This window comes from Ursus maritimus, unplaced genomic scaffold (genome assembly GCF_017311325.1).
Source record: "Ursus maritimus isolate PB19 unplaced genomic scaffold, ASM1731132v1 scaffold_2, whole genome shotgun sequence".
NCBI classification, from domain to species: domain Eukaryota; kingdom Metazoa; phylum Chordata; class Mammalia; order Carnivora; family Ursidae; genus Ursus; species Ursus maritimus.
This window is the reverse complement of record NW_024424452.1, coordinates 16,468,219-16,480,551: the sequence shown is the minus strand read 5'-3', so window position 1 is coordinate 16,480,551 and position 12,333 is coordinate 16,468,219. Positions and strand designations below refer to the sequence as shown.

General features: G+C 53.0%; 2 protein-coding genes and 1 long non-coding RNA gene across 3 annotated transcripts in view; 2 read left to right on the top strand and 1 right to left on the bottom strand.

Annotated features, from left to right (window-relative positions):
* The window catches only part of LOC121103759 (cardiotrophin-1-like), a 3,925-nt gene extending 3,154 nt beyond the window's left edge, over positions 1-771 (top strand). Inside the window, 2 exon segments of the mRNA XM_040635052.1 lie at position 1; positions 3-771. The exon segment at position 1 is cut by the window's left edge and continues 278 nt beyond it. Of these exon segments, the coding sequence (XP_040490986.1) occupies position 1; positions 3-224 (223 nt within the window). The 3' untranslated portion in view covers positions 225-771.
* Positions 772-869: 98 nt separating this feature from the next.
* On the bottom strand, positions 870-4,040 carry LOC103657877 (cardiotrophin-2). The gene is made up of 3 exons (XM_008685322.2): positions 3,958-4,040; positions 3,621-3,801; positions 870-2,166 (listed from the first exon to the last, which is right to left on the bottom strand). Exons 1-3 carry the CDS (start codon positions 4,038-4,040, stop codon positions 1,708-1,710), a joined length of 723 nt encoding a protein of 240 aa, XP_008683544.2. The 3' UTR covers positions 870-1,707.
* A 550-nt stretch (positions 4,041-4,590) lies between these two features.
* On the top strand, positions 4,591-10,126 carry LOC103657876. Its single transcript, XR_566992.2, has 4 exons — positions 4,591-4,736; positions 7,844-8,125; positions 9,032-9,185; positions 9,505-10,126. It is a non-coding gene; the product is annotated as an uncharacterized LOC103657876 (long non-coding RNA).
* The last annotated feature ends 2,207 nt before the right edge of the window (positions 10,127-12,333 follow it).

Here is a 12,333-nt window from a genome sequence, read left to right as displayed (position 1 = left end):
TGGAGGCCGTGCTGGCCGCGCTGGGCGCCGAGCCCCGCGAGCCGCGGCCCGAGCCCGCCGCCGCCGCCGCCGCCGCCGCCGCCGCCACCGCCACCGCCACCGCCACCGACGCGGGCGTCTTCCCTGCCAAGGTGCTGGGGCTCCGCGTGTGCGGCCTCTACCGCGAGTGGGTGAGCCGAACCGAGGGCGACCTGGGCCAGCTGGTGCCCGGGGGCCCGGCCTGAGCGCGGGGCGCGGGGCTGCAGCTCGCTGTCATCCGCTCGTCGTCCGTCTCCGTCTCTGTCCCTCTATCCGTGCTCGGGAGCTCCGACTGTCTCCATCTCTGTCTCTCTGTCTCTGTTGTCTCTCTGCTTTGCTTGCTCTCCGTGGGTCCCTGTCGGACCTCCTTGTGTTCGTGACTTCCCGTGTCCATCACTTCCTTGTTTTCCCCTCTTCTCCATCGCTTGGGCCTGCCTCCGTCTCTCTTGAGTCTCCGCCTTCACCCATCTGGGGGGGGGGGGGGGTCCTGTGTCTCCCCTTTTCTCCATCTCTTGGCTCCCGGTGGCCCCACGTGAGCGTGTGTACCACTCAGCCTCATCTCAAGGAGGGGACACTCATCAAGTCTGTTTCTCTCAGTGCCTCGCCTGGCCTTTCCTGGCCTGCCAGCCCTGGTGGGAGGGCCACTCCAGACAAATTTCAGCCACCATCCCACAGCGTCACTCCCCCTGCTGCGTGCCCCCTCCCCCAGCCGGGCCCTTTGGATGGGCCCTGCTTGCTTCTCCCTTTGATGTCCTTCCCTTCCTTCACCTTCTCTGCTCTGTCCCTGCACCTCCCCTCCCCCCAAGCCAGGTCTATGGAGAGAAAAAAATCAACACCTTAAAAGAGTTTTATTTCTGAGAATAAATTAATTTTTTGTAAATAAAATGTTTAAAAATAAAAAGAACACTAAAGTTACCAGTATATATAGTTGTTGAAAATGGGGAGACACCTTTGAGGAGAAAAGGATCCTTGGGGCACAGCCTGGTCCCCCAGACATAGCCAGAAGCCACAGTATAAATAGGAGATTCACCAATGCCCCCAGGTCAGGGATAACATCAGTCACTCTAGAACAGGATGTGGATGTGTCCTAAGCAGGAAACATCTACACGAGTCCTTACTTTTTCAACTGGACTTCCATTGATCAGGAAGTGAATTCCCTCAAGATGGAAAATTGGAACAGTGGCCCTAGTCAGGGAGGTAGACTAGGTGAGGCAATGAACTCTGGCAAGAAGGGAGGCCTCTCTGCTCAGAAAGCCCATAGCTTCCCACAGGAAGTGAGGTAGAGACAAGAAGGCAAACCCCTCGACCTCCCCAAACTTACAGGAAGAGGAAAGTCTCAGGGAGAGCCCAGGAAGGAGACCAGCTGTCCTCTCCCTGCAGAGAGGGAAGTGAAGCCTCTTCAGAAAGGCACTTCTTTCCACCCAAGATGTGGGCACCCAGGACCACTGGATCGAGACTCCATGAAATGATATCCATAGAGTCTCACCCAGATCTGAAAGGGAGGCCATAGGATCTCGGCAGGAAAGGCCCAGGCAATAGGACTTGAGGCCTGGTTCCTAGGAAATATTCCCAAATATACATGCCCTGTCTGCTAGACAAGTTGTGTCTCCTTTCTAGCCAAGAAGCAAGGCAGGAAAGAGTCCATTGGGAAAGAACTGTTGCAGCCTCTGACAGGAAGTCCTGCCTCCTCTATCCAGGGTATTTGGCCTTGAGCAGAGCCAAGTCCCTCACAGCTCGGTCTGTCCAGTGGCCATATTCCCGGGTCACTACATAGCCTCGACATTTCCTCTCAAAGGCTGAGGCCCCGAAGGGGACAACCCCGAGAGTGTCCTCTTCTGGGGGGATGGGCAGGCCCAGGGCAGTCATGATGGCAGCCATGTTGCCCAGCAGGCCTTGGGCCCTGAGTCTTGCAGCCCCAAGCTGAGCCAGCAGGATAGGACTCCCGGGGTTCAGGTCTCTCTGGTCGTCCCCTACAAGCTGGAGATGCTGGGTCAAGGCCAGGAAGGCCCCCTGGGCATGGCCCAGCCGCTCCCCGTCATCCAGGGCATGCCAGGTCTTGAAGGAGACAGCGGCAGGAGGCAGGCTGCTGAGCTGAAGCTCAGGGGCTGAGAAGCCGGGGTCACTGAAGGGGCTGCCCTGGTACTGGAGCTGCATGAGAGACAGAGACAGACAGGAGTGCAGGGACTAAAGTGGTCCCCTGGGGGCTCCCCCTGACTTCACACCTGCCTTCTATAAGACTGACATCTTCCTAGAGAGAGTTGGTGGACATGTCCTAGCACAGAGCCTGGGCTCTGTACAACTTTGAATCACAGCTTCAGTAATTCCCATGCATCAGTATTCTTGTGCAAATGAGAAGAAGTAATACATAGAAAGCACTTAGCCCAGCTCCTGGCGTACAATAAGGGCATGAGAAACCACTGTGTATAATATATTAAGATCATGACACTCTGATTATATTATTTATTATACTATTTTCAGTCTAAATAATTGACAATGTAGTTAGAGTCTATCTGGTTCTTTTTTATTTATAGCATTTTGTTGTTTACACTTATTAATTTTGTTATAATCATTAATAAATAATTGTTAACATGATTAAATTTAGTCGAGTGCCTTCTCCGTTCAAGTTCTCGCCTCCACGAACCTAGACCCACAGAATCTTGGTGCACCCCGATAGATCCCCTAATTGATAGACCACCTAGCCCTATATCCCTATTTCGCAGGTGAAGAAACTGAGGCTCAGGGTACCCAAAGCTACCCAGGGCACGGTGGCAGCTATGGGACTAGAAACTAGATTTAGTAACTTCACATGGGCCTGGAAGATGGTGCAGAAGAGGAATCACAAACCCCGGGGCCTCGAGGGGCCAGGTGGAGCATTTAACTTGGGGAAGAAGACAGAGAACTGAGATGGGGGAGGGGCCGGGAGGGCCCCTGTGCCTGTCGGAGACGGGCAGTCACGTTCAAAATTTGAACAAGTATTTCATGGCCCAAACAGAAAACATCTGTGGGTCAGATTCCGCCCCCAGGCTGCTAGTTTGAACTTCTAGACGGTGTGGGGGTGGGGGCAGATTGGCATCTGATGCCCCAGACCCGGTTTAAGATCCGGGCACTGCCAGTGCTTTAGCTGTGTGACCTTGAGCAAATTATTCACCCTCTCTGAGACTCAGTTTCCTTGTCTGGATTCTCATTCCACCTCTCAGAACTGTTTGAGGAGTCAGCGAGGTAACGGGGATGAGGGCCTGTAACACCGCACAGGGCTCAGGTAAGCACCCGGCACGAGGTGGTTGTGGAAATAATCATGACCCTGGAAAGTCTTTCTCTGTCTGTGCCGCCTTTGCATCTTGGAACAGTCCTGGAAGGTGAGCAAAAGCAGGATCACAAGTCCATTTCGCAGATGAGACGGAGACAGAGAAGGAACGACTAGCTCAAGGTCACCAGGCATCAGTGACAGTGTTCGAGTGAGTCTCCAGTTGACAGAGCCCCTGAACCCTCAGACTCCTGGAGGAACCTGCCCCTGGCCTTGCTCTGCTTCCGCGACCCAGGGCTGGGCCAGGAGGGCAGTGTCCCGCTGCCCTCATCCCCTGCTCGTGCCCCGTGTCACTCACGTAAGTCTGCAGCAACGTTGATGTATTCTTCTGCATGTAGAGGGCGAGGCTGTAGGCTTGACTGATGGGCTCAGCTGGGGAGATGGGGGCCCCCGGACTGCGGGGTGGCAGCAGCAGGGTCAGCAGGCAGAACGGGGCTGGCAGAGGAAACCAAAGGTCAGCATCCAATCCCTGAGCCCGCCTGCTGGTTCATTCATTCTCTGGCCCAACTCCTCCCATGGGCACAGCCCTTGTGGCCGGCAACGATTCTGTGTATCCAAGTCGGGGCGGCATCACCCTGTATTTCCAGCCCAGAACATTCCTCCAAACCCCAGACCCGATGGACTCAACTTCCTACTTGATATAATAATATCTCAACTCGAAGTAGCCAATACTCAACTCTGGGTTCCCCTTCCACCCTCCTCCCCCAGACTTCCCCATCTGAGGCTAGGGTGCTTCCGTCCTTGCCTTTGCTCAGGTCAAAACCCGGGGTCCTCTTTGGTGCCTCATTCTCTCTTGCTGTCCACGTTCACCCCCACAGTAAATCCTGTCGGCTCTGTCCTTCCAAGGCAGCCAGCCCAGCTCTGTGTTTCTTGATCTGAGTGCTCGTGACAAGGCTGTGATCACTTTGTGAAAATTCATTGAGCTGTACGCTTCATGAGTTGTGTACTTTTCTGCTTGTTCTTTTCAATAAAACGTTTTAAACTAGAGAAACAGTTCAACTAGATCCCTCCTGTGCCTGAACCCTCCCTCTGCTCACAACTCACACAGTGGAAGTGTGTAAACCAGAGCCCTCCGGTGGCCTACAAAGCCCGGCCTCTCTGTACTGGCCTCCCGTCCCATTCCCCCTTCAAGCCTTTGCCCTTCCTGGGCCCCGCCCGGACTACCCCCAAACCTTCCCACCGATGATTCCTTCTTCTTCTTCAGACCGCAGCTCAGATAAGCTGTCCTGACTGCCTATCGAAAGCCCCCTCCCCTCCCTGGTTTATAGTCTTCAGAGACTTTTGCCTTTTCACTTATTTGTTTATTTGTCTGCTTGTTTGTTACTGTCTCTTCCCCTAGAACGTTGGCTCCAGGAAAGAGGAAACCTCTCGATTCATTTGCGACTGGTTTTGCCAACACCCAGCACAGAGCTTAGTAAATATTTGTTGAATGACTGACTGTTGCCATGAACATCCTTATCCCAGACTCTTTGGGCACTTTTGAAAGGGGGAATATCTGGATTGGAGGGTGTACTCATTTTAAATTTGAGTAAATGCTGCGAATTGTCCTCTTACAGCTCAGGCCCAGTTAGGTTCCCAGTGTGAGGCTCAGAGAGGGGGGAAGTTACCCAAGGTCACCAGCAGAAAGCACCGAGATGAGAGGCAAATCAGGATGGCCTCCTTTGTTCCCCTTCTACATTCCTGAGTTCCCTCAGTTCAGAACTTAAGGGAAAGCTGAAAGCGAAGGCCCATTCATTCGTTCATTCGTTCGTTCAAAACGTTGGCTCATGCACTTATCTTCTATTGCACTGGCATTATTATTTACTTTTTTTTTTTTTAAGATTCTATTTATTTATTTGAGGGAGAAAGAACACGCGCGCGGCGAGGGGCAGAGGGAGAGGGAGACGCAGACTCCTCACTGAGCAGGGAGCCCCATGCGGGGCTCTATCCCAGGACCCTGAGATCATGACCCGAGCCGAAGGCACTTAACCAACTGAGCCACCCAGGTTACCCATAGTTTACTTACTTATGACGATGATATGTATCGTCTGTCTGCAGAATGAAATCTCCATGAGACCATAGCTTTTTGTCTGCTTGTTCACTGCTGTATCCCCAAATGCTTAGAAAACTACCTAGCATATAATAAGCACTCAATAATTCTTCTTGAATGAATGAATGAGTGATGAACAAAGCTTTCTGTGTGTAAGGATTTGGAGGTTCCTAGCATGCAAAGATAGCCAGGCACATGAGTCCTAAGGGCCAGAGAGCCCGGAGAGTACCCCTCCCCTCCTAGTCTCCAGGCCCTGGCACTCCATCCCCACCCCACTCACCTAGCTGATAGCTCATGCTGTCTCCTTGGCGCCTTCCTCTCTCCAGTCTCTGGATTCTTCTGGGGCACCTGTCCTCCCGCCCCTCAGGTGGCTTTATACCTGGGCTGAGCGCTGGGGCAGCCCAAGAGGGAGGGAAGGAGTCACACCCCCAGGGCGGGTGTGTGTGGGGGGGCACAGGTGCAGAAGCCCCAGAAGCAAGGGACAGGCAGGGAAGGGGACACTGAGGTGACACCCTGGTCCCCTACCGTCCCCAAACTCGACCTTAAACCCTGGGAGGGAGGGGTCAAAGGCGGGAGGGGATTATGGGGGACAAAGGGGCCGCCCTGCTCCCTGCTGCTCTGCACGTCCTGGGATCCAGTTTCTCGGGAGGAGGCGGCCTCCTGCTCCGCCCCACTGGGACCCAGGCATTGGGCCCCGGCTTCAGAGGAGTTTGGAAAAGGGATGGGAGTGGTGGCATGTGAGCAGCATCACCCACAGCAAGGTACACCTCAGACACAGGAGCGTGTGCACATCCACACACACGTGGGACACGGGCGCGCCCCAGACGTGAGCACACTCACATTCATTCACTCGTTTAAATTGCATCGAACCTACTGTGTGCTGGTCCCTGTTCCAGGTGCTGGAATAGAACACACGACAAGTCAGACAAAAATCCCTTCCCCCAGGGCACCGGGGTGGCTCAGTTGGTTAAGTGGTTGCTTTCGGCTCAGGTCATAATCCCAGGGTCCTGAGATCAAGCCCCGTGTCAGGCTCCTTGCTCAGCAGGGAGCCTGCTTCTCCCGCTCCCTCTGCCCGCCGCTCCCCCTGCTTGTGCTGTCTCTGTCTCTGTCAAATAAATAAATAAAATCTTAAAAAAAAAAAAAATCCTTGCCGTCGTGGAGCTGATGCTCCAGTGGACGTGGCCTTCGAGGATACTGAACCATACACACCCTGCCGGGCCTACACGTGCTACGGAGGGCGGGTGCAAACGTGTCCACGCCGACCCATGCAGACCTGTGCAGACATAGCCACACCCAGAGGCCCCAGCAGAGCCACATGCGTGGAGCAGACAGGTGCAGACGTGGGAGTACGCACACCGCACGTGTGTGCGTGCAGACACACGCAGCTGGACGTCAGCACTCCTGAGATCCAGCCGTGCTTTACTTGCTGCTGTCCTGGAAGATCTTGGGCCCGTGGCAGACACGCAGACACATACCTAAGGCCCTTTCCAGCTGGGGAAGCCTTGGGGCCTGGAGGGTAGCTGGGTTCTTGTCCTTCTTCACACCGTGCGCAGTCTCCATAAAGGAGCGTTGTTCAGTTCTCAGCCCCTGCCCATCCACTGGGTCGGAGCACACAGTCAGAACCCCACCCTGCTTCTGTCCAGTTGGGGGATGGGAGACTGCTCTACCTTCCTCCCTGCTGTGGAGAAAGACGGCCCATAGCCTTCCTGCAAAGGCAGGAGATACAACGTTCATTCACTCACCTGTGTCTACATGCAATCAGCAGATATCGATGGGACCTCCACTGTGGGCTGGTACCAGGGTGAATAATGAGATGGGCTGGGTCCCTGCCTCACAAGGATGCCCCGTCCAGAGGGGGAGACCGACAAATGTGTGAACTGATAAAAGCAAAATTTCCTGAAGCAGCAAAGTGCTGAAAGGGAGCCAAAATAGGTTGATGTGATTAGCTGGGGGGGGGGTGCGGGGGGGCGGTAAGCAGATGTAATACGGAGCCTGAGGCCCAGAGAGGGACAGCTACTTACTGGTGTCACACAGCAAGGCCAGAACAGATCCTAAACTCCTGCTCCCCAGCTTGGGACCGGATCTGGGGTGTCTCTGATCAGAACTGTGAGCTGAAGGAGGGAGAAGATGGAGGGAAAGATGGGCTCTGAGGTGGGGGACCCTAAGTTGGATCTCCGAGGCGGGGGGCTGCCAGGGCTGCCAGAAAGAGCCTGTGCTGGGCAGCGGTGATGTCAGGGGATTAGACTGGGCCCTTTGAGTGGGTGCACTGAGGCGTAGGCCAGGCCAGGTAGTGAAGGGGGAGGTGGGGGAGGAGGAGGAGGGCAGGAGGGGAGGAGGGGAAGAGGGAGGCAGATACTCGATCTGGTGCTATTCACAGGTGGATGGTGGACGTGGGGCTGGGCCTCACCCCAGAGGACAGGCTCACCCTCACCCAACCCCACCACCTCCTACTTCTCTTGGGGGCTTCACTTTCTCTCTCTCTCGACCCCTAGGTGCCCTTCATAGCTGGAGACACTGGCACCCAGTCCAGGCCCTGCTTTATCCCGAGGCATCTGTCTCGGCAAAGGTCATCAACTCTGCCGCCCTCACCGTCCCTACTCGCTGCCCATCTGTCTCCACCTCAGTTTTAGTCTCACCAGAAGCCGATGCCTGGGGATCCCCCCAACTCAGAAGCCAGCAGACTTGGGTGTGAGTCCGGCCTTGGTCCGTCGCTAGCTGGAGCGAACCCCCCCAACATTTCTGAGCTTCAGTTAGTGTCCTCATCTGGAAACTCGGTAATACTTCCCACCACCCAGGCTTTCGCGGACCCCTTCCACCAACTGCCTTGATCCCCGCTATGAGGACCCTCCTTGGTCCCTCAAGGGTTACCTCAATGGCACATAAAGCCTCCAAGCTGTGGCAAAAGCCTTGATGCCGCATGCCCCGTGCTTGGAGGCCAATCCCCACCTGCCACACATAGGCTCCCAAGAGACCTATCTTGTCCCTCCCCCAGGACACTCAAGAGGCCCCCAGTGTCATCCAGCAGGTCACATAATGAGCCCCATTCAGAACAAACAAATTTGAGCTCTAAACCAGCTCCTCCCCCTGACCCCCACATTAAGCTCACCCCCCCCCCACTACAATCCTCACGCCTCCCTCTCCAGGCAGAGAGAACAGCAAGTACAAAGGCCCTGAGGTGGGAGCCTGCATGACAGGGTTCAGGAACAGACAAGGCCGGCAGAGCGGGCAGAGACGCTGGTGGTTGGTGAGATAGGGCAGGTTGGGGAAGAGCAAGAGTCGTCTTGCACTCTCCCACCATCTCCACATCTTCCTTGACTCCCCAGTGCCCTCAGGATACAGTCCTAATTCTGCAGCCCGTCCTTGGAGGCCTGCAATCCCCCAGTCCCTGTGCAGCCTTGCGACTCACTTCTTGCTTTTCCCCACTTTCTACTTCCGCCCGGCAACCTACTTGCAAGCCTGCTCAACTCTAGGCCTTCCTCAGGCAATTCTCCCCGCATAGAAAGCTCTCCTGCTCCCCCTTCACCAGACACAATCCTTCTCATCTTTTAACCTTCAGCTCAGGGTTTTATCTCCTCTGGGAAGCTTTCCTTGTCTCCTCTGCCTCCTCGGAGCTCCCACAGGTCCCCAAGTTCCCCTGTCCGTTTACTGATCACCCTATGTTGGCGTTCTTGGTCTCCCAGTCTTTCTCCCCAGTGTGACAGGAGGCAGGACTTCTCATCTCTGCAGCGCCTGCACCGGGCCAGGTACAGGGGTGACGCCTCCGTGAGTGTCGCGTGTAGGAAGGCGGGAGCATCATGGTTCCAGCCGGGGACTCTGCAAAGCCAAGCCAAGGAGGTGGGTCGGCTGAGCAGATCCCCTGATCTCACAGAGCTCCCATGTCAGCGTCTCATCCTAATGGGGTGGCAGGCCGAAGGGGCAGCGAGGGTGTTGGGAAGAGAGGCCCCCAGTGCAGGGATCATCGGGGCGAGGAGCACAGCCTACTCCGTTCACTGTTCCCGAGCCCCAGGTGGTGGCGAGAGAGGCCGGGGTACTGCCCTCCTGGCGTGCACGGCCTGGCAGCCCAGCCACACGATCTCCGACTTTCTCTAGCGCTTCCTAAGGGCCCGGTGTTGTTCTACGCTCCTCTGTTCCGTATCTCGTGCTTCCTTTACAGAACCTCCTGGAGTGAATCATACTGTCTCCCCATTTCACAGACGAGGACATTGAGGCATAGCAAGGTGAAGCGATCACTTCGGCTGGCGGGGAGCAGTGCGAGGATTTGAACCCCAGCTCCAGAGCCAGGGCTTGTCACTGTTATCATCACCTCTAGTTTCTGGGGCTTGACACTTCCCGGCTCATGGGGCCTTCCCACAGCTCCTGTCGCCCTGGTCTCCCTCCAGGGTTATCTGCCAAGGGGCTGGCATCCCCATTTTGCAGGTGAGATGTAGGAAGGAATGAGATGAGAAGATAAGAAGGAAAAGAATCACATATTTTAGCCTCTTTTATGTTACCGATCACTTTATACAGAGACGTTATCTCATGTATTTGTGAAATCTCAAAAAAACCAACTCATAGAAAAAGAGATCAGATTTGTGTTGTGAGGTAGGAGTGGGGGGGAGGAATTGTGTGAACACGGTCGAAAGGTCTGAGCTTTGGTTATAAGATAAATAAGAAGTGAGGATGTAATAGAAAATGTGATGGCTGTAGTTAACTCTGCTGTGTGATATGCTGGAAAGTTGCTGAGAGAATAAATCCTCAAAGTTCTCATCACAGGTAAAAACATTTTTGTGTAACTACATGGCGTGATGGATGTTAACTAAACTTATGGTGGTAATCATTAAAAATATATATATGTGTATATACTGGTAATCATTATATATATATACTGGGCGCTTGGGTGGCTCAGTTGGTTAAGCGTCTGACTCTTGGTTTCCGCTCAGGTCATGATCTCAGTGTCATGAGATCGAGCCCCATGTCAGGCTCCGGGCTCAGCTAAGCATCTGCTTGAGATTCTCTCTCTCTATCTCCCTCTCCCTCTGCTCCTCCTGCATGCTCACTCTTTCTAAAATAAATAAATAAATACAATCTTAAAAAAAAAAAATATATATATATGTCAAGTCATTATGCTATACAACCTTAAACTTGTACAGTGTTACATGTCAATTATATCTTAAAACTGGAAGAAAAAAAATGAGAGAAAAGCTTGGGCTAAGAGAAAGCCTAAATCAAGTCATAAGACACAATACCCATAAAGTAAAAAGTCAAAGGCGGATAAATTTAAGTACATCTCTCTCTCTCTTTTTTTTTTTTACTCTAAGTACATCCAAATATTGCTCCTAATTATTGACAAACACTGTCTCACAAAACAGAAACATTGATGGGTTATGCTTCCACTGACAGTTTCATTCCTAAAAAGATGATTTAAAAATATGTCCATAAATTCTTCGACATGCCACCCTTCGAAAGGAGGAGGCTGAACTCTGCTCCGGAATGTGGGCTTGTTCAAGTGACTTACTAGTAACAGCCAGAATGAGGCAGGAGTGATGTGTGGCTTCTGAGGCTAGGTCATGAGAAGTGTCTCTCTGGACACTTGCCCTTAAAAGCCAGGCGCCATGTTGTGAGGAAGCCCAGGCCACATAAAAGGCCACCGGTAGGTGTTCGGGCTGACAGCCCCAGGCTAGACCTTCAACCAGCAGCCTCAGCACCGATAGCCACAGAAGTGCATGAATGAACCTTCGGATGCTTCCAGCGCCCTTGCTGTCAAATCTCGCTGCGAAGCCAGACAGGGTGGAACAGACACAAGCCATTTCTATTATGCCCTGACTCAATCCTGACCCGCAGAAACCACGAGATATCATAAAAGATTGTTGTTTTGAGGTGACTAAATTTAGGAAACAATGAATAACTAAAAGAAGTACCGTGTGAAATTGTTGACATAAAAATGGAGAGTAATTGAATGACATAGATTCAGTAGCAATTTGCAGGAAGAGTTCAAAAAAAGGGTGTTTAACATTTCGGGCCCCCCAGAATTTCTTAAGTCTTCAACGGTTCCTATGCAGCTGGGCTGATTTTCCCCATAAATAGTTTAAGTTGCCTGAGTAAGCACAAAGAAGAAACCTTTGTTTGGCAAACTGCAAAACCAAGTTGGCTCTCCTATGTAAGGACTTGAGTGAGTCCGTGCAAGGACTTGAGTGTGTGAGGATGCGTGTGAGAATATCTCGAGGCCCAATTGCCCCAATCTCCCTGGAACCTATTCCCTTTCTTTCTCACGAAAGAGGGCAAGCCCATGAATCAAGAGAGCAGGAAAGGGAAGAGCAGGCACACAGTCTTGCAAAGTCAATGCTGTGAGAGTCATATCCCGCCGATGAAGACACACAGGTTCAGAGAGGTGAGGTCACACAATGGTCCACAAAGAGTGTTAAAACCAAGCCTCCAGGGGCACCCGGGTGGCTCAGTCGTTAAGCGTCTGCCTTTGGCTCAGGTCATGATCCCAGGGTCCTGCCCCGCATCCAGCTCTCTGCTTGATGGGAAGCCCGCTTCCCCCTCCCTCACTCCCCCTGCTTGTGTTCCCTCTCTTGCTGTCTCTCTGTCAAATAAATAAATGAAAATCTTAAAAAACAAAAAACAAAAAACGAAAACCCAAGCCTCCAAGCCAACTGTTGGATTCCAGCCTTCAGTGGACAAAAGAATCCCCAGGGATGCTCTTAGAAGTGCAGTCCCGGCTCAGAAAGTTCCAAGGAGCCCAGTCATCTGCATTTTTGTATGGGAACCACTGCCACCCCATCTCCCGGGGGAGTCTGGGTCCCCCTTTGAGGGACACTGATTAGTACTCACAACTCTGTCTTCCAAACAGGACCAGGCCTGGCCAGAAAAAGACCACAAGAAGTACTCGACCTGTTGTAGATTAAAGAGATTCGGGAAACATACAACAGCATTAGTTATCTACTGCTGTCTAACAGGTTACCCCAGGACCTTGTGGTTTAAAATAACATTCCTTACTTCC

Bases quoted from the DNA above. Each gene is read 5' to 3' on its own strand.
- LOC103657877 (XM_008685322.2), bottom strand. From the start codon at position 4,040: ATGGGGAAGTCTGGGGGAGGAGGGTGGAAGGGGAACCCAGAGTTGAGT. The intron at 3,802-3,957 runs GTAGGAAGTTGA...ATGAACCAGCAG, and splicing joins TTGAGATATTATTATATCAA to GCGGGCTCAGGGATTGGATG. The intron at 2,167-3,620 runs GTGAGTGACACG...TCTCTCATGCAG, and splicing joins CAACGTTGCTGCAGACTTAC to CTCCAGTACCAGGGCAGCCC.